Genomic DNA, 23716 nt, shown 5'->3' on the forward strand with positions numbered 1-23716 from the left:
ACAACTTAAACCAAAATGAAGAAAAGTTAAAACATGCAATCAGGATATTTTGCTATATATGACATTTCTACTGTAGCTAGCTAATTTTTCCTACTCTTGCAAAAATATACCTTTAGATACGTCTTCTCTCTTGTATGTTGTGCATTTTTGCTCTAAATATAACCTCTTCAGTTCTCCTGATGAGGTTTATCCTCTTTCTCTTTCTGCCTGTTCCTTTTGTCTCTGCTGTTCCATTTGCTGTTCCCTTTCTCTCTGTAACTGCTGTTCCTTTTCCCTTTGCAGCTGTCTTTGCTGTTCCGATTGTTGCTTTTCCTTCTCTTGTTCCAACTGCTGTTCCTTTTCCTTCTGTAGCTGTCTCTGTAGTTCCGTTTGCTGTTCCTTCTCCCTCTGTAACTGCCTTTGCTGTTCCATTTCCTGTTCTTTCTCCCTCTCTAGCTGCTGTTGCTTCCTCCTGGCCATCTCGGCTTGCTGAATCTTGCCCCTGACGATGTTCCAGTGGTTGACAATGTAGTCCTCCTGAGGCGCTAACTCGTGGGCCTTGGCAAGGCACTTCTCGGCGCGGTACAAGTCTCCCTGCTCGAAGTACACCACACACAGGTTGTGGTTGGCCTGGATGTTCTTTGGTTCGGTCTCCAGAATTTTCTCAAAGCACTAAAGGAAGAAGGAAGAAAGGGAATGTTTAGTTTAGATACACATGCAAGAGAGGGACTAATGTAAAAAATAAGTCTTGTTATTCTTATGTTTTACTGTTAGTACATGTACTTTTTGTTATATTACTGTGAATCTTAAGTTTATTTTTGATGACGACTTGTCAAGGAGTGTCTTGAAATGCAGTTATCATAACTGAAGATATATAAAAAAATTCATATGAGAAACTCTTATAGGAAAGAAGAAGGAAGAATAAAAAGGGCTTAATACTAGTTAACTGTTAACAGTTGTACTTCTACTACCTTATTAATTTACTAGTACTACATGTACATGACCTTAATGAAAAGCAGCTTGCATGCCAATTCTTTGAGCTTTCATGAATAAAGAATGGTTCAAACAAACAAACAAACAAACAAACAAACAAACAAACAAACAAACAAACAAACAAAAATTACCTTTTTGGCCCCCTCCACATCCTTGACCTTGTTCATGAGAATGTCTCCCTTGAGGATGAGACCCTTGCTGTGGTGAGGGAAGTGCAGAAGGAGCTGGTCCAGGTAAGGTAAGGCCTCCAGGTCTCTCTTTATCTGGGACAGCATCAGGGCCAGGTTAAACAAGGCACTGCGGAAATCTGGCTTCAACTGTGGTGAGAGAAAAACGTGTATTATTAGTGTTGATTTCACGAATATTTCAAGAATTGTTCAGTCAGACTCTTAAGGTTCAGGGTTCTAAACCTTACAACCTAACCCTAATCGTAAGTCTAGCCCCGGTGAGTAGTCCTAAACAATGATCCTAACTCTAACCCTAACCTTAACTCTAATACCAACCCTAACCCTTGCACTAGCCCTAAACACCTGATCTCTCGAGTATGTGACAGCTCAAGGATTTGGACCATTACACTGACCGGGCCTATCACTGACCTGTATGCTGTGTCTGAACCACTGGTCGGCTGCGGTGAAGTTCTTGTCATCCATGGAGAGCATGCCCAGGTTAAAATACACCTTCTCGTTCTGCGGCTCCTGTTCCAGGACCTGAGGAATACATCGATGGAACTCTTAGATGTAGAACAAACAAACTCAAGCACAGACTTGTAAATATCGTATCTTGTCAGATTACTCAACAACAGTTTGCTGTGAATAATTAAAACAGAGCTACAATACGTGTCAAGTTGTTACACCGGTCTACATGTATGTTAAACATTATAGTTAAATCTTTCCGCACTGTAATTCAGCCTGTGGGCAGGTACAATCAACCTGTAAATACTGTACATAACGTCTGTCACGAACAGTGGAAGATTAGCTCTTCAATGAGCTAAAACTGGTTCAAGATCACTTTCACTAATTTCATTCTCCTCACCTCGTACAGTCGTCTGTACGCCTCCGGCCGCAGCGCCGGGTCACCGGACTCCTGCATCATCACCGCAGAGTTGAACAGGGATTGCTGGGGAAAGGCACAAAGTCTATTGTTAGAGACTGTTAGACCTATTTTCTTACAATGTATCATGTATTGTACTGCTTTCAGTGTATATTGAATTGTATAATTGCAACTGGTTTCATTGATACAGTTCCATACCAGGTTTGCTTGTCACACAACTCTGTTGCGTACACTCACTCTGGTCTTCTGGTCAGTACACTTCAGAGAAGCCACATGACTGGACTAAGTCTCACTAGGTCAGTCTATGAGCCGCAGTCTACAGAGTGACTGGTCAAAAGCTCTACCTTACCTGTTACCCTTGTGTTGGAACATCAGTTTTAACTTTACAGTTTTACACAAACTACTATCTGTTGATTCCTGCCCACCTTATGATGAGGGTCCAGTTGCAGTGCTCTGGTTAGAGACTTTAAGGCCCGACTTCTGTCCCCTTGTTCTAGCAGCACTATGCCCAACTGGGAAGGAATTAAAAGGAGTAGAAAACAATCTGTTAGGAATCAAGAAGGAAACTTCTAAATTCCATCAAGCCCATCTGCTGTGCAAGCAGCCTGGTTTATTGCTAATTTTGAATATAGCCATGTCTTCAAGCTTAGTACATGTATTTAGTTTTTGCGTATGTGCATAATACACATGTAGGTGTCTTCTTAATGTGGACTGTATCTAGTTAGACTCAACGATACTCTATTCATATCTGGCTACATGTCATTACACCAAACTACTTACGCCTAGCCTTTAGGGTCGGGCTAGACTGCTTTTTCCACCAACTCCTAGCCTTTGCACATACACAGTGTACACATAATTATACACATGTACATGTAACTCTAAACATTCTGAACTCACATTATAATGTATGTCAGGATTGTTGCTGTCCAGTTGCACCTTACTACATTGTACATATCACTACAGCAAACTACTTACACCTAGCCTTTGGGGTTGGACTAGACTGCTTTTTCCACCAACCCCTAGCCTTTGCACATACACAGTGTACACATATACACATCTACATGTTACTCTAATCATTCTTAACTCACATTATAATGTATGTCAGGATTGTCGCTGTCTATTTGCACCTTACAAGTGTACTACATATCATTACAACAAACTACTTACACCTAGCCTTTGGGGTTGGTGGTAAACCCAGTCCACTCTGATTGGAGAAAAAAGCAGCCCAGTCCAATTTGGGGGTGGGAAAAGCAGTCTGGTCATTTCTGAGTGTAGTTTTGCAAAACACGTTAAAAGTGCAAGCGGTCTGATGTGTTACTGAATGTCATGGACTGGACTGCTTTTTCCACCAACCGCTAGCCTTTGCACATACACACATGTACATATACACATGTATCATCCTCAACTCACATTATAATGTATGTCAGGATTGTCGCTGTCCAGTTGCAGTGCCGTCTCGTACGACTGCTGTGCCTCCTTAGAGCGGTTGAGTCTCATCAGCACCTCCCCTCGGTTGATGTACGCCTGGGTAAAGTCTGGTCGCATACTGATGGCCTGGCGATACAGCTGAGAAATAAACAGTTTTTAAAATTTATTTTGTTTCAAATAAACAGTACAATCCATGATTTTGATGCTCCTTTAGTGCCCTGTCAGTTTACTGTGATGGTCTGCATTCTGCTATCAGATTCGGCCAAATGGTGAGAATGGGTGGAAGGTAACAAGGACAGCCATCTTTCAGTGAAGCATTGATAAGCTTCATTGTACCGTCACAGGCCAGGAACTTTCAGAAATTGAAGTTACTGAAGTTACCAACGTCGTCAAACCTGCCAGGGCAGACAGCACAAGGTAAAGATGGTTCTAAAATGTTGTTCTATTCGAAATGTCTCCACTGTGACGTAAGCATTTTATGCGATCCGTGAAAGGTAAATGGGTGTATTAAGCTGGAGGCTGCTGAATTACCGAGTCGGCTTCCATAAGTCTGGCGTCGTCCTCCCGGATGAGGTTGGCGAGGTTCACGTAAACGCTGAGGTGACTCGGTGCGACTCGCGTGGCGTACTTCTTCCCCGGGATCACGGACGGCATCAGGGCCATCGCTTTCCTGTATGCCTCCTCCGACTCCTGGTAGGTAACAAAAAAGCACAATAATAATTATAATATTAAATACATGTATAAAGCAAATGCATAATGTTTACCTTCGCATATGGTCTGCTCTGTTAATTCTACATTGTAATACTCAAACACCTTCATATACAATGAATATGGTGACAGGAGTCTAAATTCCTCCTGCTAAAATGTATGAAATTGCAAAATGATGTATATAACCCAACACTAGTTACCAAGGTGACAGACGTCTGGTCCAGGTCGTTGACCTTTAGTTATTTGTTTGGAGAAGAAGAAGAGGAAGAAGAAACCGAGCAAAAACAATATGTTTTCCTTCTGCGGCGTGAATTATAACTGATCAAGTCCAAAGGATCATGGACCTAAGAAAGAGAGAGATAGAGAGAGAAAGAGGGAGAGAGAGAAGGAGGGAGAGAGAGAGAGATAGATTCACATGCTGGTTTATCCTGGTTAAATGATATCATGATCAAAGAGACCCACCTGAAAGCGCTCCAGATTTTTGTAAGCCCTCCCAACGTTCATGTGAGCACCAATATCATCAGGCTGAACTCTGAGTAAGGAACATGAAAAACAGTCAAGTCAACTTCATAGGGACCCTGTTTGTAAAGAAACAAGTTTGAACTGTAATGACCAACACAAAAAATTAGGCTCACCTAAATTTTTTGCATGAAAATGGACAGGGTGAATCCAAGAAACAACAAATTGAATTGGTGTGGCCATACCACAAACCTACCCAGCAGCTCGGAGGAAATACTCCAGTGCCTCTGCGTGTCTGTCCTGGTTCTCAAGCGCATGCCCGACGTTGTTCCACAGCTTCGCGTTCCTCGTGTTCACTTTCAGTGCAGACTGGAACAGACTATACTCTGACTCCCTACATGAAAAAAAACAAAATTTACTAAAAAAAGCTGTTCAAACCTCAAAGCCAGGGCAACCCAAGTAGCCAGTGGCTACTACAACATTTTAATTTAGGGCTTGCCCTGCTGACATGACAAATGTCATAACATGACATGAAAGATACTTATTAATAAATCCCACTACAGTTGGGAATCAAATCAAATCCAATCTTTATTTAAAACCAACTTTGCAGACTTGTTTAGAAATAGGGAAATAGGTGTCATTTACTGAACTTTCTTTTTATTCATTTTGATCTTTCACCATCATTAAATGGTAGTTTCCAAACATGGATGCAAAACTCGTAGGAAATGACACACTCCTAGCGCCACCTAGAAAGAAACTGGTGTACTGCAGATCTTGAATTGTGACTGCAAAAACTTTGCCGGCAATAGCTTCTGCAGTACACTCAGAGTTCCAAAGGTGGAGCTTTTGTATTGATTATGGTAGATGGCAAGTTTGTGGTGATTTAATAATTCTACTGTGGGGAGAAAATGGAGCATTTGGGATGGTTTTATGTTCGTTATTTATATACCACTATGAACATTTCCACATTAAATTTTACAGTTAGTAGCAATAAGACTACAGTTACTTTATTTTTTCACGGTGCTGTTATCTTCACTGTTTTCACTGTCAATTCTGTACCGTGAACTTATGATTACAGTTAACAAATAATTCCTGGACTTGAGTGAGTGAGTTTCTCTTTCCTGCACATGTTGCCATAGTTCCATGAACATGCCCATTTTTCTCAGACTGTGAACTTTAGTTCAACATACATGTAATTAGAATTGAATTTACAGTATTCCCTACAATGTACTGCAATCAATAATATTGTTCAGCTGAGGCTGGTGAAGAAACTCACCAGTCAAAATTCCTCCTGATAGTTTTGGCACCGTGGAAGACCAGTAAAGAGAAGACAGCAGCATATGTCACGTACTTCAGGTTTCTGGAATAAAAAAACAAAAACAAAAACAAAACAATGATTAGAAACATGAATGACTTTTTAGTCAATGTTTCTCAGTAAAACATTATTACTAGTCTTTGGGCCAACTGCAAGTTTAGGCCTTGATGCACACATTTTTAGGAAGTAAACATATTACAATGTCTTTCATTTTGTCCTACGTGTATCTGTTCCTGTCTGTTGCACTCCCACCCAACAAATGAAATATCGACCAAACAAACACTTGAGGAAAAAACTTAACATCTACAACCTCTTTGCCAACTCTCTTACGTGGAGGTGGAAACAGCAACTTTTTGTACCTTTGTTTAGCTAGCAAGCTTGTTCCCATGGCGATGAGTAAACAGAAGCCCATACTGGGGATGTACAGGATCCGCTCGGCAACCACAAAGCCTACTGGGAAGAACAGATTGGATGCTGGGAGAAACGGAAGCACCATCAGAGATAAGGCCTGGGGAAGAAAAAGGTTTTTTTTTAATCAGAGAGTCAGAGTAAAAGACACCCTTAACTAGAAACTGATGAAGGTAAAATTTGCAAAGCAAATGCATAATGTTTACCTTTGCATATGGTCTGCTCTGTTAATTCTTACTCAAACACATTCATATATAATATATGGTCAGACAGGAGTATAAATCCCACCTACTATAGAATTGCAACATTATGTAACCCAACACCAGTTACTATGGTGACAGATGTCAACAAATCAGGTCATACTCATACACTCATACACTTATAATTGTAATTTTCATTACAAAACACATCGTAAGTCATCTTGGATTGTAGGATAGACCGATAATTGACCTACCATAATTGTTGCTTTAGCCCGTTTCCCGTCTCGAGTTAGAGCACTCTGAGCCAACTTAGCCATGGTTACCCAGAAGGCCAGTGTGCAAAGGTTTCTGGGATCGCTAAACGTCTCTACCAAAGGCACAGTTCCCATCGTCCAATCACAGCACAGCTCGGACGGAAAGAGGAGGAGCCAAGCGTTGATTGACAGGAGGTAGTTGAAGGTGAGTTGTCGGGTCAGGGCCGGGGACACCGAGGCTGGGTTGTCAAATCTGGGACGATGAGACAAAAATTATCAAAACTAGAAACTTAAGGGAACTTTTGCAAAGCAAATGCATAATGTTTACCTTCCCATATGGTCTGCTCTGTTAATTCTTACTCAAACACATTCACATATTATATGGTGACAGGAGTCTAAATCCCTCCCAGTCTAAAATATAACATCATGTAACCCAACACCAGTTACCATGGTGTGAGACGGTCTGGCTCAGGTCATTGACCAGGTCAGAGGTCAGTGTTTGGAGAAGAAGAAGACACTGAGCAAAAACAATATGTTTTCCTTCGTTAAACATAATTATGGAGACAGTCTATAATTATTGCCTATATCTATTAGTATAACCTATAATTATAAATATATTATATTAAAGTGAGAACTTATCTTGTAGAACCTGAAATATTTGTTAAACTGGGTCAAATTGAGGTCACGACCTATGACCTATTACCTGGTGAAGACAGGCAGCTGTGCCCCCATGACCTTGACCCTGGCCAGCATTAAGCAGGCTGTGCTCAGGACGAGTAGTAGAGTACGAGCTATCGAACTCTTCAACCATGGAGGAAGACCCGACTTTCCCGACAAAAGAGAGTAGGCAGTGAAGAGAAGGTCCTGTATAGTTTTCTGTCAAAAATACAAAAAATGACATTTTTATCATTTTTAATCATAAAGTAATGTACAAATGTATTACGTATGTCTATTACAGTTGTTACGATAGAAAGAGAGGTCCTAACATTTAAGCTAAAGCTTAGAAAATTAGAAAGTAAATTAAAAAGTAATAAAAGTATCCTTCCTTTAACCCTTAGCACACTGAAGCACAGTTTTAGCAGCAGAAAGAAGGTTAAAAGAGACTTCTTGTTTCCTATTTTTTCCCCAAAAAAGAAATCGCTCTCGAAATCAAAGAGTAATATATAACAAAGCAAAGTGGAAACACAAACCAATAGCCTAAGTATTTCAGCACATAGAAGAAATTAACTATCTCATTTTAATCAATAGTACTAAAACAAGACAAAGATAGCATAAATTAACTTATCTCCATGTTCATGACAATCCTAAAAGAAATGTCTTACCCTCTGTGCGATGAACACGTCATACACACAGCACACCCCTATGACTGTGATGCCCTGTTCCTTACACAGGGTGGCAGCACTGGTTAGGAGAACTGTGTACATCACATAACTCCAACCTAACAACAGCACAAACAAAGCAAGAAAAGGAACATTTTAACATTCACTGTTCTCACAGATGAAATAAAATGTTTTCAAATTGATACATGATGTTTTCAGCACCAAGACCAGGGATAAGGTTTTCTGTACCAGGGACAGTGTATTTAGCACCAGGGACAGGGATAGCCTTTTCAGAACCAAGAACAGAAAAAAACATGTTCAGTGAAAGGGATAGTGCTTTCAGCACCAAGGGCAGGAAAAGCACTTGCAAAGAATGGTGCTTTCAGCACCAAGGCCAGGAAACTTTTTCAGACACAGGGATGGACTTTTGAGCACCAGAGATAGTGATTTCAGTACCAGGGACAGGGATGGCATTTTTAGAGAGAGGGATGTATTTTATACAGCGACAGGGATGGATTTTCAGCACCATGGACAGGGCTGTATTTTTCAGGGATTGTACAATCTGCACCATGGACAGTGTTTTAACATGTACAATAGGGCAGGGAGAGTGTTTTAGTACCGTGGACAGTGCTGTATTTTTAGGGCTTGTACAATCTGCACCATGGACAGTGCTTTGACATGTACAACAGGGCAGGGAGAGTGTTTCAGTACCGTGGACAGTGCTGATGGAACCCACCTGCAGGTTTTGTAGATCTGCAGCAGCAGGTGTAACATCTGAAGGCAGCCAGGAAGAACAGAGAGGAGAGGAGCTCTGCACGCCCCACCACACCTGTCACCTGCAACACCAACACAGAACAAACTGTTAGTATTGTCTCTATTCTCTATTCAACTTAGAACGTCTTTTTTCCCCAAAATCGGGGGTTGGATGTGCTTGCATCAAGTGCAAGTCTTTTTTTGAAGCAAGATTTTTTTTACAGCTGGATGCCCTTCCTGACGCCAACCCAAACCCAAGAAGGGCACAGGATCCCTCTAACTAAGGGGGGAATACGTGTTAAGTGCCTATCCCAAGGGCACAACGACTGGGTGCATGTCTGTATTGCTTAAAGCTATCTATCGATGATGCCCCAACTGTACTTGGTGGCAGCCTACGATAGTTCCAACCTACGATAGTTCTAGGAAAATATGAGTTTTTTAACACCTCAATCATTGGTTGATAACACTTGTCTACTTTAGCCTGGTTACCAGACCTATTATAGCTCCTGAGTCCTACATGCTCTCCACATACTTGAGAGCTATGATAGGTCTGGTAACCAGGCTATTTGCGGAGAGGATGTAGGACTCGGAAGCTATAATAGATCTGGTAACTAGGCTATGTGTACTTACCGCTTCGGTGTGTATGGGATAAACAGCGAAGAGCAGTGCGGCCAGGAAGCTATCTAATAGTGATAATGCCCCAACTGTACTTGGTGACAGCAGTTCCAATTTACAATAGTTGCAGAAAAATGTGAGTTTTTGAACACCTCAGGTTAATTACACTTGTCTACAGTACTTACTGCCTCAGTGTGTATGGGATGAACAGCGAACAGCAGTGCTGCCAGGAAGCTAGTCCCCAGGCTGGCAAACATACAGCAGACACTCATGTACAGCACACACACCGCGGCGTGCAGACACAGGTTCACCAGGTGGTACCCCAGGGGCTCCAGCTCATGGAGAAGGTAGTTCAGCCGAAACGTCAGCACACACAGGGGGCGGTACGACTTGTGACTCTTCTCCTACAAAAACAACAAGACTGGCAATGAAAACATACATTGCCATGGCGACGGTGGTTGCTGTTATTCAGGTTATTGTTGGCAATACCCTGATTTTTATGATTTCGAGGAAGCCTTGGTACCTGTTAAGTCTAGACAGATACAGTGCACTCCTCCCCTGAGTGTATAGTGAACGAGCCCCGGGGTCACAGAAAGTAGGGCATTCGGGGCAGACAGATTCTGAGACCTCTGACCAGCAGCTGTCATTCTGCCTGTCAATCTTCACCCACCCACGTGCTGTCATGTACTGTCCAGACAAACAGACATACTGGGCAGTAGGACTGGTGACTCTTCTCCTAATAAAAAAAAATTTCAAGTACTGGGTTCGAAATACCTGTTTACCTTCGCATGTGGTCTGCTATGTTACTCAAACACATTCATATATTTTGGTGACAGGAGTCTAAATCCCTCCTGCTATAAAATTGCAACATGATGTAACCCAGCACTAGTTACCATGGCCATAAGCTGGGCCGCTGTAAACGTTTAAAAAGTAGCTTTGAATGCTAAAAATTGATATCTGCCAAGTCAGGCTAGGCAACCTAGTGTCTCCAATAAGTTTCACGCAGAAAATATAACTTGCGTGACGAGAGTGCAAGAGTGTCGGGTATTTCAAACCCAGTTGTTGAAATTAGAGCCTGGGGAATTTTCCCAGCAAAATGAACCAGCATTACATTCAGCACATATCATCTGTCTTCCCTGTCATACAATCATGTAACTAGTGTCAAATTGGCTTCATCTGAGATCAGCTTTTTTCATGAATTGACTTTGGTATGTTCCCCCACCCCTAATGAATTTGTCACCCATTTTAACAGTAAGACGAGAAGTGATTTACAACTGGATGCCTACGGCCAGTTAACAAGATGTGGTAAATTGAGACGTCATTCGGAGCCATTATAACTTATTCCCACATGCAGTCCCTTCGTAAAACTACCACGAAATGAGAGAACTGCCATAAAACTGTTGGAAAACGAGGATTTCTCATAAAACTACCATTGCAGAAGGGCAGATAGATTTTCACCCTTGAATAAGACAGACAAAGACGGGGGGGGGGGCGCCACAGACTTTCTGCTACCTATGATCCACTGCTCACTGTTATCTGCGTGATGTCACGGAAGCGGTGGATTGCTCATTCCTTGACAAAAGACTGGAGTTGCACAGTCAAAAATTTATTTGGGTGAGTCCAATTTCTTGTGTTGGCCATTGCAGTTAAAACTTGTTTTCCAATGTACAAATTTTGTTGAGAAAATATATGGTTCTTCTGGGAAGGCCCCTTAAGTCCCTTCCATAGTCAGCGCACAAGCTTATGACATCAGGGCATTGCAACTATCCCTCAACAGAGACGGGGAGCGCCACAGACTTTCTGCAACCTACGATCCACTGCTCACGGAGTCACGTGTGTTATCTGCGTGACGTCACGGAAGCAGTGGATTGCTCGTTCCTTGACAAAGACTGGAGTTGCATGGTCGAAAATTTGTGTGAGTCCGATTTCCTGTGTTGGCAATTGCAGTTCAAACTGTCTTAAATGTACAAATTTTGTCAAGAAAATACATGGTTCTTCTGAGAAGGCCCCTTAAGTCCCTTCCATAGTCAGCGCACAGGTCCCTTAGCTTATGACATCCATTAGGAAGCCTCCTGTCGACGACCACATTAGCCAGTCAGCCTTAAGCACGTGTATTGACCCGCCGCCGAATCCCTGATCACGGCGCGGTAATCGCCTCTGAAGTGGCGCTGCCCCCGCATTACGTTAAGTCACCGGATCCATCACCTGTACAACAACTATACTGATGCTATGTAACTGCTATGAATTGCTGCTTGGAGAAGCTTTGCAAGAACAGTTCTGTAGAGTCAAAACTGCTAAAGTAGACCACTCAGGAGAAAATGTAGAGGTGGTCACTAGTACAGGTTTGACCGTATAACTACTACAAGTATTACGGTAATTGCTCTGGATTTCATTGCTTGGAGAAACATTACAAAGATTCTTTTAAAGTAATAACTTTTTTCTCTAAATTCAATCACAGCACAGCAAAACTGCCTAAGAAGACCAGTCACTCTGGGGACTGATAAAATCTGGTCTATGTGGACAGATGGTCACTATAGACAGGATTTTTAATCTTTGTGTGAATGGAAAAATCATCTAGGGTACCACCAAAACCCTAACCCTAACCCCTCATGTTGAGATGATCCTTATGTAGAGGTGGTCACTTGTATGTACAGTACATTGGACAGTACACTGTACCACGAATATACAGTAGATGTATGATTGATACAATTAACAAATAGTCTTTTCATGTTTCATGTGATAGTCACTTAATCTATATATATTATGAAACTTGATCACGACACAGTCAAGTCAGTTGCTTCAGTCAAACAATGTTTTCTCTCACCCAAAGCCAGATAAACGACACATGTACCAGTTTAAAACATTCTAACTGATCAATAAAGTATGTCCAGCATGGGTGTTTAGGGAGGTCCATCATCCCACAGAGGGAATATTTCATACCCCAGATGACCATTAGGTGCAGACCTAATCTGTCTGTGATGGTGCGGTTTACTTTGTTCCTAAGTCTCTCTTGGTGACTATTGTTAGGCCACATCAATTTAATTTGTTGGTTCTTGGATTCGCCGCTTCATTTTGTTCTGATTTGCAAAAAACAAAAAAGATTCTGGTTTTGAATCAACTCAAATATGCTCATATTTTGTCCCCAACAGTTGAGGAAAGTCTCTCTAAGTGAGGCCTAGGAAAAAAATGTTGTGTTTCTTGTTTCAGTCCTGAAAAAATTAGGGTCGGTAGGTAAGGGATTATCTTTTTTTATTCTTTTTTTTAAACTTCAGTGATATCAATATAGGAGTCTAACTTATACAATACAGTTAAACAAAGTAAAACCTCCATAAGGACACTTTTATCTTCAATGGAATAATTGTTAGAAAACCAATTGTACAACGTTTCATCACTCAGGTGTCAGATCATGGAGCTAGAAAAGATTGATCAGCTTGAAAAATTATGTCCCTTGCAGGCCTAGGGGTCTACCCCACCCCCCAAAAAAGACTAGGGTCAGCAGGTTTTTCTAGGGTCAGTCGGGAAACAGGAAACACAACACAAGGCCTGAGTATTGTTAAGTCTATAATATGTGTAATGCATCATAGTGGATACAGGATCCTTCATGAGTTCAAAGTTCCACACTAAGGTGCAGAACAGTGTCATTGTTACAGACATGGGGTAATGGATGGCATTCAAAACTTGTCCCTAGGAGGCACCTGAATACAAAGTACTAAAGAAAAGGGTAATGGTAAAGATCTGATAGCTTTTTTGAGGCTGTAGGGACAATGGGTTGTTGATCCACTGTGTCTAGGGCATGGTATTGGAAGACAGAGCCCATACCTCTCCTTCCACTGCCTTTTACCTCCCCAACTGAAGTCAAGTATCCATTTTACACTTGGGTGTAGAGCTGTGTACCAAATTTTAGGTACAGGTACAGGTACACAAGTTTAGGTACAGGTTCGGACCTAAACCTGTATAATTATGAGAGCCCATCCCTCTCCTTCCACTGCCTTTTACCTCTGTCACAAACTAAAGTACCCATTTTACACCTGGGTGGAGTGAGGAAAGTTCTTTATTGTGTAAAAAGTACCTTTCCCAAGGATACAACATCTAGCTCAGTTAATGTAGGAATTGAAACCACGATATTGTGACTAGTAGGCCATTAACAGCAAATAACATATTAGCCAAACCATGTACATGTACTAATATGTTACACTTATGATGGAAACATTCTATAAATTGCTAATCACTAAATAAAGATTTCAGCAGTTAAAATTAAAATATTCGGACTTTCTACTTGAGTGACATCTGGGCATGTTAAGAGGCAGTTATGGGATCTAAATTCAAATCAAAGCGTTATCCATTATTCACCAGTTTCTTTCATGTCTGAGCAGACATGTTACCCCATTAATTCAGCTCCAGTGATGTCAGGACGACGTTTTGATTCCCTCTGCTTGGGTATGTACAGAGGGACCACACCGTGACCTCTGGTGCTCTGGTGACCTCTCACGAGACAGACAGACGCCTAAAACTGCAGGGCTCGAAACTCATTTTTGGTAATAAAATGAACTAACTTAATGGTCACGAAAAATCTTGGGTGTACAATATGAAATGAGCAAGAATGTTAGCAACACCAAAAACAAATTAAGCAGTTAAGGGAAGACATCCACATATCTCCTGGCACAAAATTCTATGTCATTTCATCACATTCCTGAACACAGATTAGTACAATATGCAACTATACCTGGGTATCTGTCCTTGGTGCTGAAAAGGGGATCTTGCAATGTGTGTATGTGTTTGTGTGTGTGCATGCATTTTTCTACATTTGATTTATGTCATATTTAGTAAATCTTTCCAAAATCCACCTGAACCTTAAACATTAGTGTTTGATTTGAGCCTTGTTTTGAGATGCAAATTGAAGTAGATTTGAAGAGAACTTACCATGCTGACAGACATCTGGTTCAGGTTATTGACCTTCTTTTGTTTGGAGAAGAAGAGGAAGAAGAAACGGAGCAAAAACAATACGTTTTCTTTCAGTAAACATAATAAAATGAAGAAAGAAAAACTGACCATGTGCATGGGAGTTCCCCAGAAGTCGTTGAGGAACAGGTTGAAGACGGGGGTTGAAGGTCGGAGGTCGCGGTTGTCCTTGATGGCCGACATGTCGTCAAACACGAAACCGCAGAACAACGAGTTCCAGTAGCAGGTAACCACGGCGACCACCAATAGCACGGCAGCATGGGTGAAGCTGAAGCTGGTGGCCATGACGGTCTGGGGTTCCCGGATGTTGGGGCGAGTCTGCTTCCTGGAGAAAAAAAAAAATTAAAGAAGATTTTAGGCCACACCAATTTAATTTTTTAGTTCTTAGATTTTTTCAGAGAAAATATGAAGCAACAGGGCGAAAAAATAAAATAACAACAGGTCTAGGCATCCCATTATAGCACCGAATGCTACGATAGGAGCCATGAAGTCAACACAACAAAAGGCTGGATTACTAAATGATTTTAAACAATGGATTTTAAACTTTTAATCACTGCATTGATAGATAGAAAAACTGTAACAACTCTGAAGAGAGGGGACCTCCTTTAACTGTTTGGACCAAACTATGAGCATTTTGGAGTTGATTCAGAGGCTGAAACGCTTTTTTTTGCAAATCATAAAAAAATTCAGAAAGTCCCATACTTTTACATCAAATTGGAAAGTCCCAGATGACATCCAAAAAATCACACCAAAATGGCCCAAAAAACCTGTAAAAGATAATTCACTTGACACCCCAACCTTGTACCAAACCGATCGCCTCTGCACAAATATATCCACTTCCACGATTACTTTTGCTGGACCTCGGACGATTGGTGCCATGCAGGGAAATTGCAATTGGTAATAGATGGTGCTTATATCTGCAGCTACCAGTAAAGAAACGTGAAACGAATTGTACCATTTTGACAGGCTAGTTTGAATTCAATTTGTGCGTCATGCGTACCAATTTTTTTCCCTACACATGCATGATTTGTATTTGACTTGATTTGAAAAAAATCACTGTAATAGTTGTACATTGTAGTGTCAGGAAACTATATACAGGTATTCCATTGAATATCAAAATTTATCATTTATTGAACAATTATGTTGAATCAAATGGAAAACTCTAGTATAAACTCAGGTCATGGCTTGCCCAATAACACTAAAAGACAATTCAGCCATCTCATTTATCAAAATTTTGCTAGCAACTGGTACATGTATATATCATACAGTTGAGCCATTCATTGGCATACGTGCACATCCATATCCAACAATCATTATTTCGCTGTAGCCAAGCCACTCAGGGACAGTAACAACCTTTACCTTCAACTTAAAAAAAAAAACTCAAAAGATGAACTAGCCCAGAAATCACTTTTTTCCCCAAACCACTTTCTTGCAGTAAAACAAATTCTATCCTTCCCATGTCATTTACAACAATGTACCCTTGGGTCCCCTTAAAGAGTAATGTGTACCAACTAGTGGCTTTTACCGACGGCACATGTATTCCAGGCGGACAACCAGTAATAGCTATACTTATAGGGTAAGTTACAGCGTAAGGGGAAGCTATCATTCTTGTTCATATTTCAGAATTTTGGATGAGATCAATTTTTCTTTCATACATACGATCCCTTGCTCTAAAATTTTAAGCAGCTCGCAAACGTTTGATGTCATTTATGAATTTTGGACTACTAATAAACCCCAAGTGCTATCTTTACAATATTTTAATATAATTTTTCTTTCATGCGACCCTCTCTCTAGAATTCTAAGTACCTTGCAAACGTTTGATGTCATTTATGAATTTTGGACTCCGTTTTGGAATACTAATAAACACCTAAAATGGCACTTAAAAACTCCATCTTTACAATATAAAACTATCTGGCTGTGTATTGTAAGAGGTCGAAAATGCAATCAAAAAAGAACATGCGTTGGTCACAGTATTGAGATTGGCACTGTACATTTCAATTTGGTGTTGCTGAAAGTAATTTTCGCTGCATATCTCTGGCTATAGATTTCAATTTGCTCATCTGGATCCATTGGCCTCGGGAGGTCACAATGTGTATAAAAGGGCTTGCATATAATAAGGTCATGTCATCGCACTCTAAATACTTTTTCTGCATATCTGCACTACTGGAATACTGTAGTTAACACTGAAAATTACCTGCAACAGAAAAATTCTACCTGCACCACTCAGACTTTAGTAAAGTATCAGGATCACACTAAAAACTGATCAGGAACCCTCATGCCATTATTGCTTTAAAATTTGTACTTCTTACACTGTACAAGGTAACAAATTATAAACAGTTAATGCAGCAAAGGAAAATCCACATACACCTAGTACATGTATGACATATATAGACCCAGTACATGGACTGGTGCAGGTTAGGTGCAGGTAGACATCAGAAATACCTAGTAGTATACAGCTCCAATTTTACCTGCACTATAAGCATTATGTAGATGGTTTTTCAAGCCCTAGATTATCAGGAAGACTCAAAATATTTGCTCTGCATATGCAGCTTAGTGCAGGTAAAATTAAAGTTGTATATATATCTAGTAGCTAACCTGCACTGGGCCACGACAAAACCACACACTTGTGTGACAGACGGCCAGCCACTAAGTGGTCTAAAATGCCTCACATTCTTCATAGTAGCATCCCATACAGTAAGGGTTCAAAATGGTCATACTACTATTACTAGTAATATGATATTTTAAAAACACTACATTTTGTGATTGATTGAAAGGCAATAAAAATGACTTTTGCAGGGATCTGGTGTATTCTACATAAAAATTTGAATGTTACAAAAAAAGCAAGCATCAGTATAGGTATGCAGAATAAAGTATTTCAAGCCTTGATTTTACAGTATTCCAAGACACGTTTATATAGCATTATAACACATTGCAATAGATTATGTTGGAAATGAAATTATCTTTCAACACAGCAATAATCTGCTACAAAATACTAACGGAAAAGAAACTCACATGTTGTAAAATCAACTGGTTGCAGTGCGCGGTTCCGTCAGTCTCCTATCTCGTTGTCCGAAGTCCAGTCCTAATGAGCTTTATCACACCTGCATAAGAAATAAACAAAACACAAATCTCTTAACCTCTCAGTTACACGTTTAACTCAAAGAAACACACAAAGATATCAGGAAGTAGTATGCAATACATGAAAAAGGAAAGGGACATTTCAAGTAATGAAAAGAGTATCACAATGTACATGTATCAGGTAATCTAGAAATGCTTCTCTACGGCCATATAAAAAAAAAACAAGTACAAATAAATGGGAGATAAAGCCTTAGCAATATTAATATGACAAGTATAATAATAACATTTCAAATGATGAAAAGAGTAACACAATGTACACGTATCAGGTAATTTACAAATGCTCACTTCTGCGACCACATATCAAAAAACAAGTACAAATTAACGAGAGAAAAAGCCACAACAATATTAATATGACAACAATAATAATAACATAATGAGAAAGTGAGCGAGATTACTGATGAGTACGTTGTGTTAGCTACGGAGGCTGTAGAGGAGCGTCTCTGCTGATGAGTGGAGTGATACGGAGTGATTGTGGGGGTGACCAGGATCGTTCTGTTCAATAAATACAGAACTCTCGGGCAGGGGGAAAACTATTACATGTTTCACAGCACATCACAGACAATTTTTTTCTACACAAACCGTTTTTAATGTATAATGTATTTATTGTAACAGTTAATAAATACATAATGATAATACTTATATTTGATGATTTCTTTCATTAATTAAAATCAATATCTCTATCTAGAATTTTGTTGACAAACCTATTCCAATAGATTAGGCTGTCAAAAGTCATTATAGTTGTTAGTTATCATTTTTATGTATCAATTTTCATACAATAAAAATAGATCAATCTACAAATTATAAAAATAGCACTTAAGTCTTAAATATGCTAATCTTAAATCTTTCTCTCATTAAACAATTCATGAGTGTCTGTTAGCACAATAGACTAAAATCATATATATACATAATGCCAATTAACATGTACAAGGATGACGCTATATCAAAACAAAGGTAAGCTCCAAACAAAGACTAAAAAAATCAACATTTTCTAGAATGCTCTGAAACATTTTTTCTCCATCAGAAGCTGACTTAGCATAAAGCCCAACATTAACTTCCCATCTTGCGATATTTTAATGGGTCAATTTTTTCCGCTCGTTGACCTCTGAATCGATAATGCAATGAGAAAGCTTTCAATGCGACCAGAGCGATTACATATTGTTTTTACACATGATCGCATCTCCCATTCCGACAGCAATCTATTGATTATTGATTAGTTGTCACACATGGAATTATGACAGACATACAATATCAAAACTTACAATGTAGACCAGGGCTTGAAATATTGAAAAGTGCACCTGTACCACCGACAGGACTATCTAGTGCAGGTTAGATGCAGGAAGACATCAGAAATACCTGTACAGCTACATACAATATCAAACCTTACAATGCACACCAGGGCTTGAAATACCTTTTTTAGATGCATACAATGTAATGCAATGTAATACAATGTATTAAAAAGTGCACCTGTACCACTCAGAATTTAGTATTCTTCATTAGGAAGTATGGATCATGATTTTTAAAAACTGTTCAGAAATCATTGATATTGTCATTATTTCTTTTATTACTTTCATATATATGTGGTGACAGTGAATGGAGCAAATAAGATCTAGAATCCACATCCACCATATATAAACCCAGTACATGGACCAGTACAGGTTAGGTGCAAGTAGACAATCAGAAATACCTGCACAGCTCCAATTCTACCTGCACTAAGTTAAAGGTGCATATGCAGGACCTGGTGGTATTTCCAGCCCTGCAAGCAAATACATAGTAATCACAGCATAAAGTGCACACATCTGCGTAAAAAAATCTAAAAAAAGAATCTATGCAGTTCGATTTTTCTGCTATCTCTCAAAAACTATAATGTCACAAGACAGATAGATGTTACATTTATTACTATAGCTTTTATTATCAGATGTACACTGTTATTTATGAATCAGTTTTATCAGATGCAGACTTCTAAGTATGTTTTGACTACCAAAAGGCAATTGCTTGCAAAGAATGAGCCCTATTTTTATATCCAGCAAATGAAGACAATTGCATATCAAAAAGCAATCTATTAGAATTTGATTTTGTGTTATCTTTCAAAACCATATGTCACAAAGTTGGCTGTATCATAATTCAGCTCCAGATCTGATGCAAATTGATGTCTGTATAACAAAAGATTTTGCTTGTATGTAACATACGAGTCCTGATTTCACAACAAGCACGAAGACAATAGGTACTTCAAAAATAAATTTATTACTAATCTTCTCATGAAAAGGCAAAGAAAGAAATATCGACAAATTATACAATCATTCTATATTATGTATACACACTATTAGAAATAAAATACAGGGATGTAAAAGGTATTTGTAGCATAAATAATGAATTTTGGGTTACTGACTGATTACATACATTAAAAGAACATTGCAACCAAATGATACAAACTAAACTAAAACTGGCCGAATTATGCAATTCTAGGCATCTTTGAAAACTAAATATTATTATGATAATAAGATAAAATCCACAAGTAGGTGTAGGGATATAAAAAGGCCATGGTTTGGTGCATACAGTTTTGGAATTGTGCATTATCAACACTTAGATGCATATGGAAGATAATAACACAACTCACTAGAGGGACCACATCCTCATCCCTTCTAATGGGTACTTAAGTACACTCAGGGAAGGTTCATTACTGGTGGGAGGGGATGGTGAGAGAAGGTTCATTACTGGTGGGGGGTGGAGTCTCAGTTCACGAAACAAGGGATCTATCATGTGATATTTGATAATCAGGGGCCACACACATACATGTGTACATGTACTTTAAACATTTGCCTTCTTGAGGTGAAAGGCTAGATCCTTAAACACAGTACAGTGCCTTAGGTTTTAGGTCGCATCTGAGAGGACATCCCAACCAAATAAGCAGCTAGTAGGTACTCATTTTTACCTGAGTCAAGTAAGGAAATAAAATCATGTACTAGTAGGTGTAAAGTGCCTTTCCCATTATTAGGATATCAACAGTGGAACCTGCTAGTGCTAGGGATTCAAACCCAGAACATTCAGATTTTGACTCAATCTGAGACCAACTTGCCACTTTTTAGAAAAATTGTCTGACTATAATTTTACACTTAGGGAGTGTTACTTTATATGTTGATTATTGGAATGCGAAATTTTCATATCAATTTTTTAACATTCTGCACAGTGACTATCCCCAACTCTCTTGCATATAAATAAGCCCTCATACCTACATGTACATGTAGCATTCATTGTTCTCCTGTTTCATTTGAAGTCTAATCTACGATAAATCAGGACCTCGGTGGAGTTGGCATTCGATGCTTGACATTAAACTCACAATGTAGACAGATATATTATTCATAAATGACTGCCACTTAAGCAAAAAGATAAAATCTGGTCATATATCTACAACTCATTTCTCTCTGTTAAACAACATACATGAAGGCAATTTTATCTTCAAAAACAGGCATCAAGACGGCAAAATATTCAATTCTAAACTTTTGTAAGCTGTGAAAACTTTTATTCCAGGTCTGATGAACACTATAATTTTCCAGAGTGATTTAAGTTCTCTAAATGCTTTCCCCAATATGTATTTTTATCAGCTGAATTGGAGCTTGCCGAATTGTTGCAGCTATAGTTACAGTATACTATACATTGTATTAGCATTCAATTACGAAATCTCTGCCAAATTGACATTTTCCTAAAACATTTAATCCTCATTTCATTTTGCTAAGTCTCTACTACCTTTTAACACACAAAAGGATGCAGCCATGAAAGCATTTAGTCCCTTCACAATAAAATTCACCTGCATCCCATTTATGATTCTCGTGCTAACATAAAGCGAACAAGGATGACATTATAAGTGACTAACGGCAATGGCTCGGGGGCTTAACCACCCTTATTAAACACACATCACACATGGATCTAACGGTCCGCCCATAAGCCGTGCATTACACAAGAGAACAAATCTTCCCGACCATTTTTCTTCCGCGTGTTGATCACATAATGATGCAAGAAATCAATAAAACTTACTAGGTCAGCTCTTTGTCTTCTTTCTGAAACTACTATTTACTTCGATTGACGTTGCATATTTTGTCCAAACAGCAACACCAATTCTAACACTTGACTCTTTTTGAAAGAGGGGCAGCTCTAAATTTCTAACATCAATGTTATGATGTAGAAGTACCTTCTAGCATTTAATTTTAGCTATTATATAAACTTCATTTTGCAAAATCATGCCCGAGGTCTAATTGCTTTTACAGTCAAAGACACTATTCGGTACAACACAACAATAGGAGACAAACAACTACGTACTGTCTGGAAAAACTTCTACTTCTACTACCACACACTTGCTATTATAAGGTTGGACTTATACTTGACTTGACTTACTTGACTTATAAGATGATACTAAGAGAAGGAAATCGGAAGCTTCAACCAATTATCTGGGAGCACCTGTAGAAGTCACAGGGGAATGTTGTCCCAGAAAAAGGGACACAGATTTAGTTTCACTCTATTTAGGAGTTTGCAATTATGTTATAATGAAATGTCTTCAACTTTCTTACAGTTTGGTTAAAGTCAGTGGTACAAGCAAATCATTATTTGGACCTTCGGGTTTCTTCTGGCATCTGCTTCTTTTCCTTTAGACCTCTGTCAATTTGCAACCGTTTTAAAGGTATCTAGAGGAACAGCATGGTTGCAAACTTTTCTTTGAAAAAACATAAGTTTTTACCTTGTACTAGCTTGGAAATGGACAAAAATTGAGTCAACAAACTGAGTTTGTTGATGTCATCCAATTAATGGAGTCAGTTTGGCCCAATACTAATAGCCCCTGACCCACCCATGGGCCTGCATACACAGGAAATCAGGTACTAGCCCCTGGGACTGGAGAACAACTCAAGTGTGTAAAACGGTAACCTAGGTGGTAATATTTCACATGCTGAGAGAGGTTACATATTACATGTACCTTGACCACTATTAACAGAAGGCAGTCACTTTTCACAAACAGAAAAGAATTTGAAAAAGACGAGTGAATCTCTTGAATCAAGTTTAAATTGTAATTTATGAAGTCTCCTGACAAGAAATTTAGTTTGACTTTCCCCAAATCCCTCCTACTATAAAATTGCAACATGATGTTGAACCCAACACCCGTTACAATGGTGATAGACAGTCTGGCTCAGGTCATTGACCAGGTCAGTGTTTGGAATGGAAGAAGAAACAGAGCAAAAACAACATGTTTCCCTTCGGTAAACATAATCAGAATGATTCTACCTTATATTATAAATCCCTTCCAAAGAGGCCTAATTCTCAGGGGCACCAAAACCTTTCAGAAAAAGACTCGCACATAATCGAGCCCCCGTAAACACGTATAACCACCTCTTTTAGATCTTGTTTTACTAGATTGGTCATTTAGAGTACAACAGGCCATTTCGGCCGTGCACAGGGGATACAGTCCAATAATAGTGGACTGTAAAGTCTAGGAACATTTAACGGCCAGAGAGCCAACTTAAGCCGGTTCTCAGAGTTCTATCTTGTTGTACAGACAAAATTTGGACGTTCAGCAGCATTTGCGAGATCTGTACAAGTTGCATAAATGTACAATTAACTCAAGTGTACACCTGTATTGGTATAGTTATTGTGTGTCCTGGTATGCTCTAGACTTACTGACTAATATAATCATTCAAATAAGCACCTGGATCTATTTAAAAATTGCCTGCAGTCAACATTTCTATTCTTAAGATTTATTTTAAGTAAAACAGTGTTGACATACTGTTAAATTTGACGTAATAAATTCAGTCAAAACTTAAGATTTTTAAATACCTCTACATCTTTGCTTTACAGAATGATATTGTACATGTACACAATGTAGGTTTTGGAACCAAAATTTGGTGAAAATTACTGAACTTGGCTGCAAGAACACAAACACCTGTTGGAAGATTGCTGTCTTTGTATGTCGTTTATCTTAATAAATAAAATCATACATATCACAACAAAAGCCCTCAAAGTTTTACAACAAGAACCTGGGCAGTCTCTTCCTCACTTATTTCAAAATGTCCAAACAATCAAGGGTAACAAAACATCTGATATCTGACACAAAATCACTTTCCTCCAGATCCCAGGACCTGACACTAAGCTCCAAAAGCA

At 39.3% G+C, this 23716-nt stretch overlaps 1 protein-coding gene across 1 annotated transcript in view; it reads right to left on the minus strand.

The window, feature by feature from the left end:
- The window catches only part of LOC109480347 (transmembrane and TPR repeat-containing protein 3-like), a 33065-nt gene continuing 9349 nt past the window's right edge, over window positions 1-23716 (minus strand). Inside the window, exons 2-19 of the mRNA XM_019782541.1 lie at window positions 17453-17541; window positions 14531-14765; window positions 9667-9885; window positions 8850-8949; window positions 8117-8232; window positions 7498-7670; window positions 6795-7047; window positions 6292-6440; window positions 5894-5977; window positions 4874-5011; window positions 4621-4690; window positions 3982-4140; window positions 3433-3588; window positions 2448-2534; window positions 2005-2088; window positions 1569-1679; window positions 1104-1289; window positions 1-651 (exon numbers count right to left, since the gene is read on the minus strand). Coding sequence (XP_019638100.1) covers window positions 187-651; window positions 1104-1289; window positions 1569-1679; window positions 2005-2088; window positions 2448-2534; window positions 3433-3588; window positions 3982-4140; window positions 4621-4690; window positions 4874-5011; window positions 5894-5977; window positions 6292-6440; window positions 6795-7047; window positions 7498-7670; window positions 8117-8232; window positions 8850-8949; window positions 9667-9885; window positions 14531-14765; window positions 17453-17454 — 2787 coding nt within the window. The 5' untranslated portion in view covers window positions 17455-17541 and the 3' untranslated portion in view covers window positions 1-186. The remainder of the gene's footprint in view (window positions 652-1103; window positions 1290-1568; window positions 1680-2004; window positions 2089-2447; window positions 2535-3432; window positions 3589-3981; window positions 4141-4620; window positions 4691-4873; window positions 5012-5893; window positions 5978-6291; window positions 6441-6794; window positions 7048-7497; window positions 7671-8116; window positions 8233-8849; window positions 8950-9666; window positions 9886-14530; window positions 14766-17452; window positions 17542-23716) is intronic.

The sequence above is a fragment of the Branchiostoma belcheri genome, unplaced genomic scaffold, assembly GCF_001625305.1.
Source record: "Branchiostoma belcheri isolate BF01 breed outbred unplaced genomic scaffold, Haploidv18h27 scaffold50, whole genome shotgun sequence".
NCBI lineage: Eukaryota > Metazoa > Chordata > Leptocardii > Amphioxiformes > Branchiostomatidae > Branchiostoma > Branchiostoma belcheri.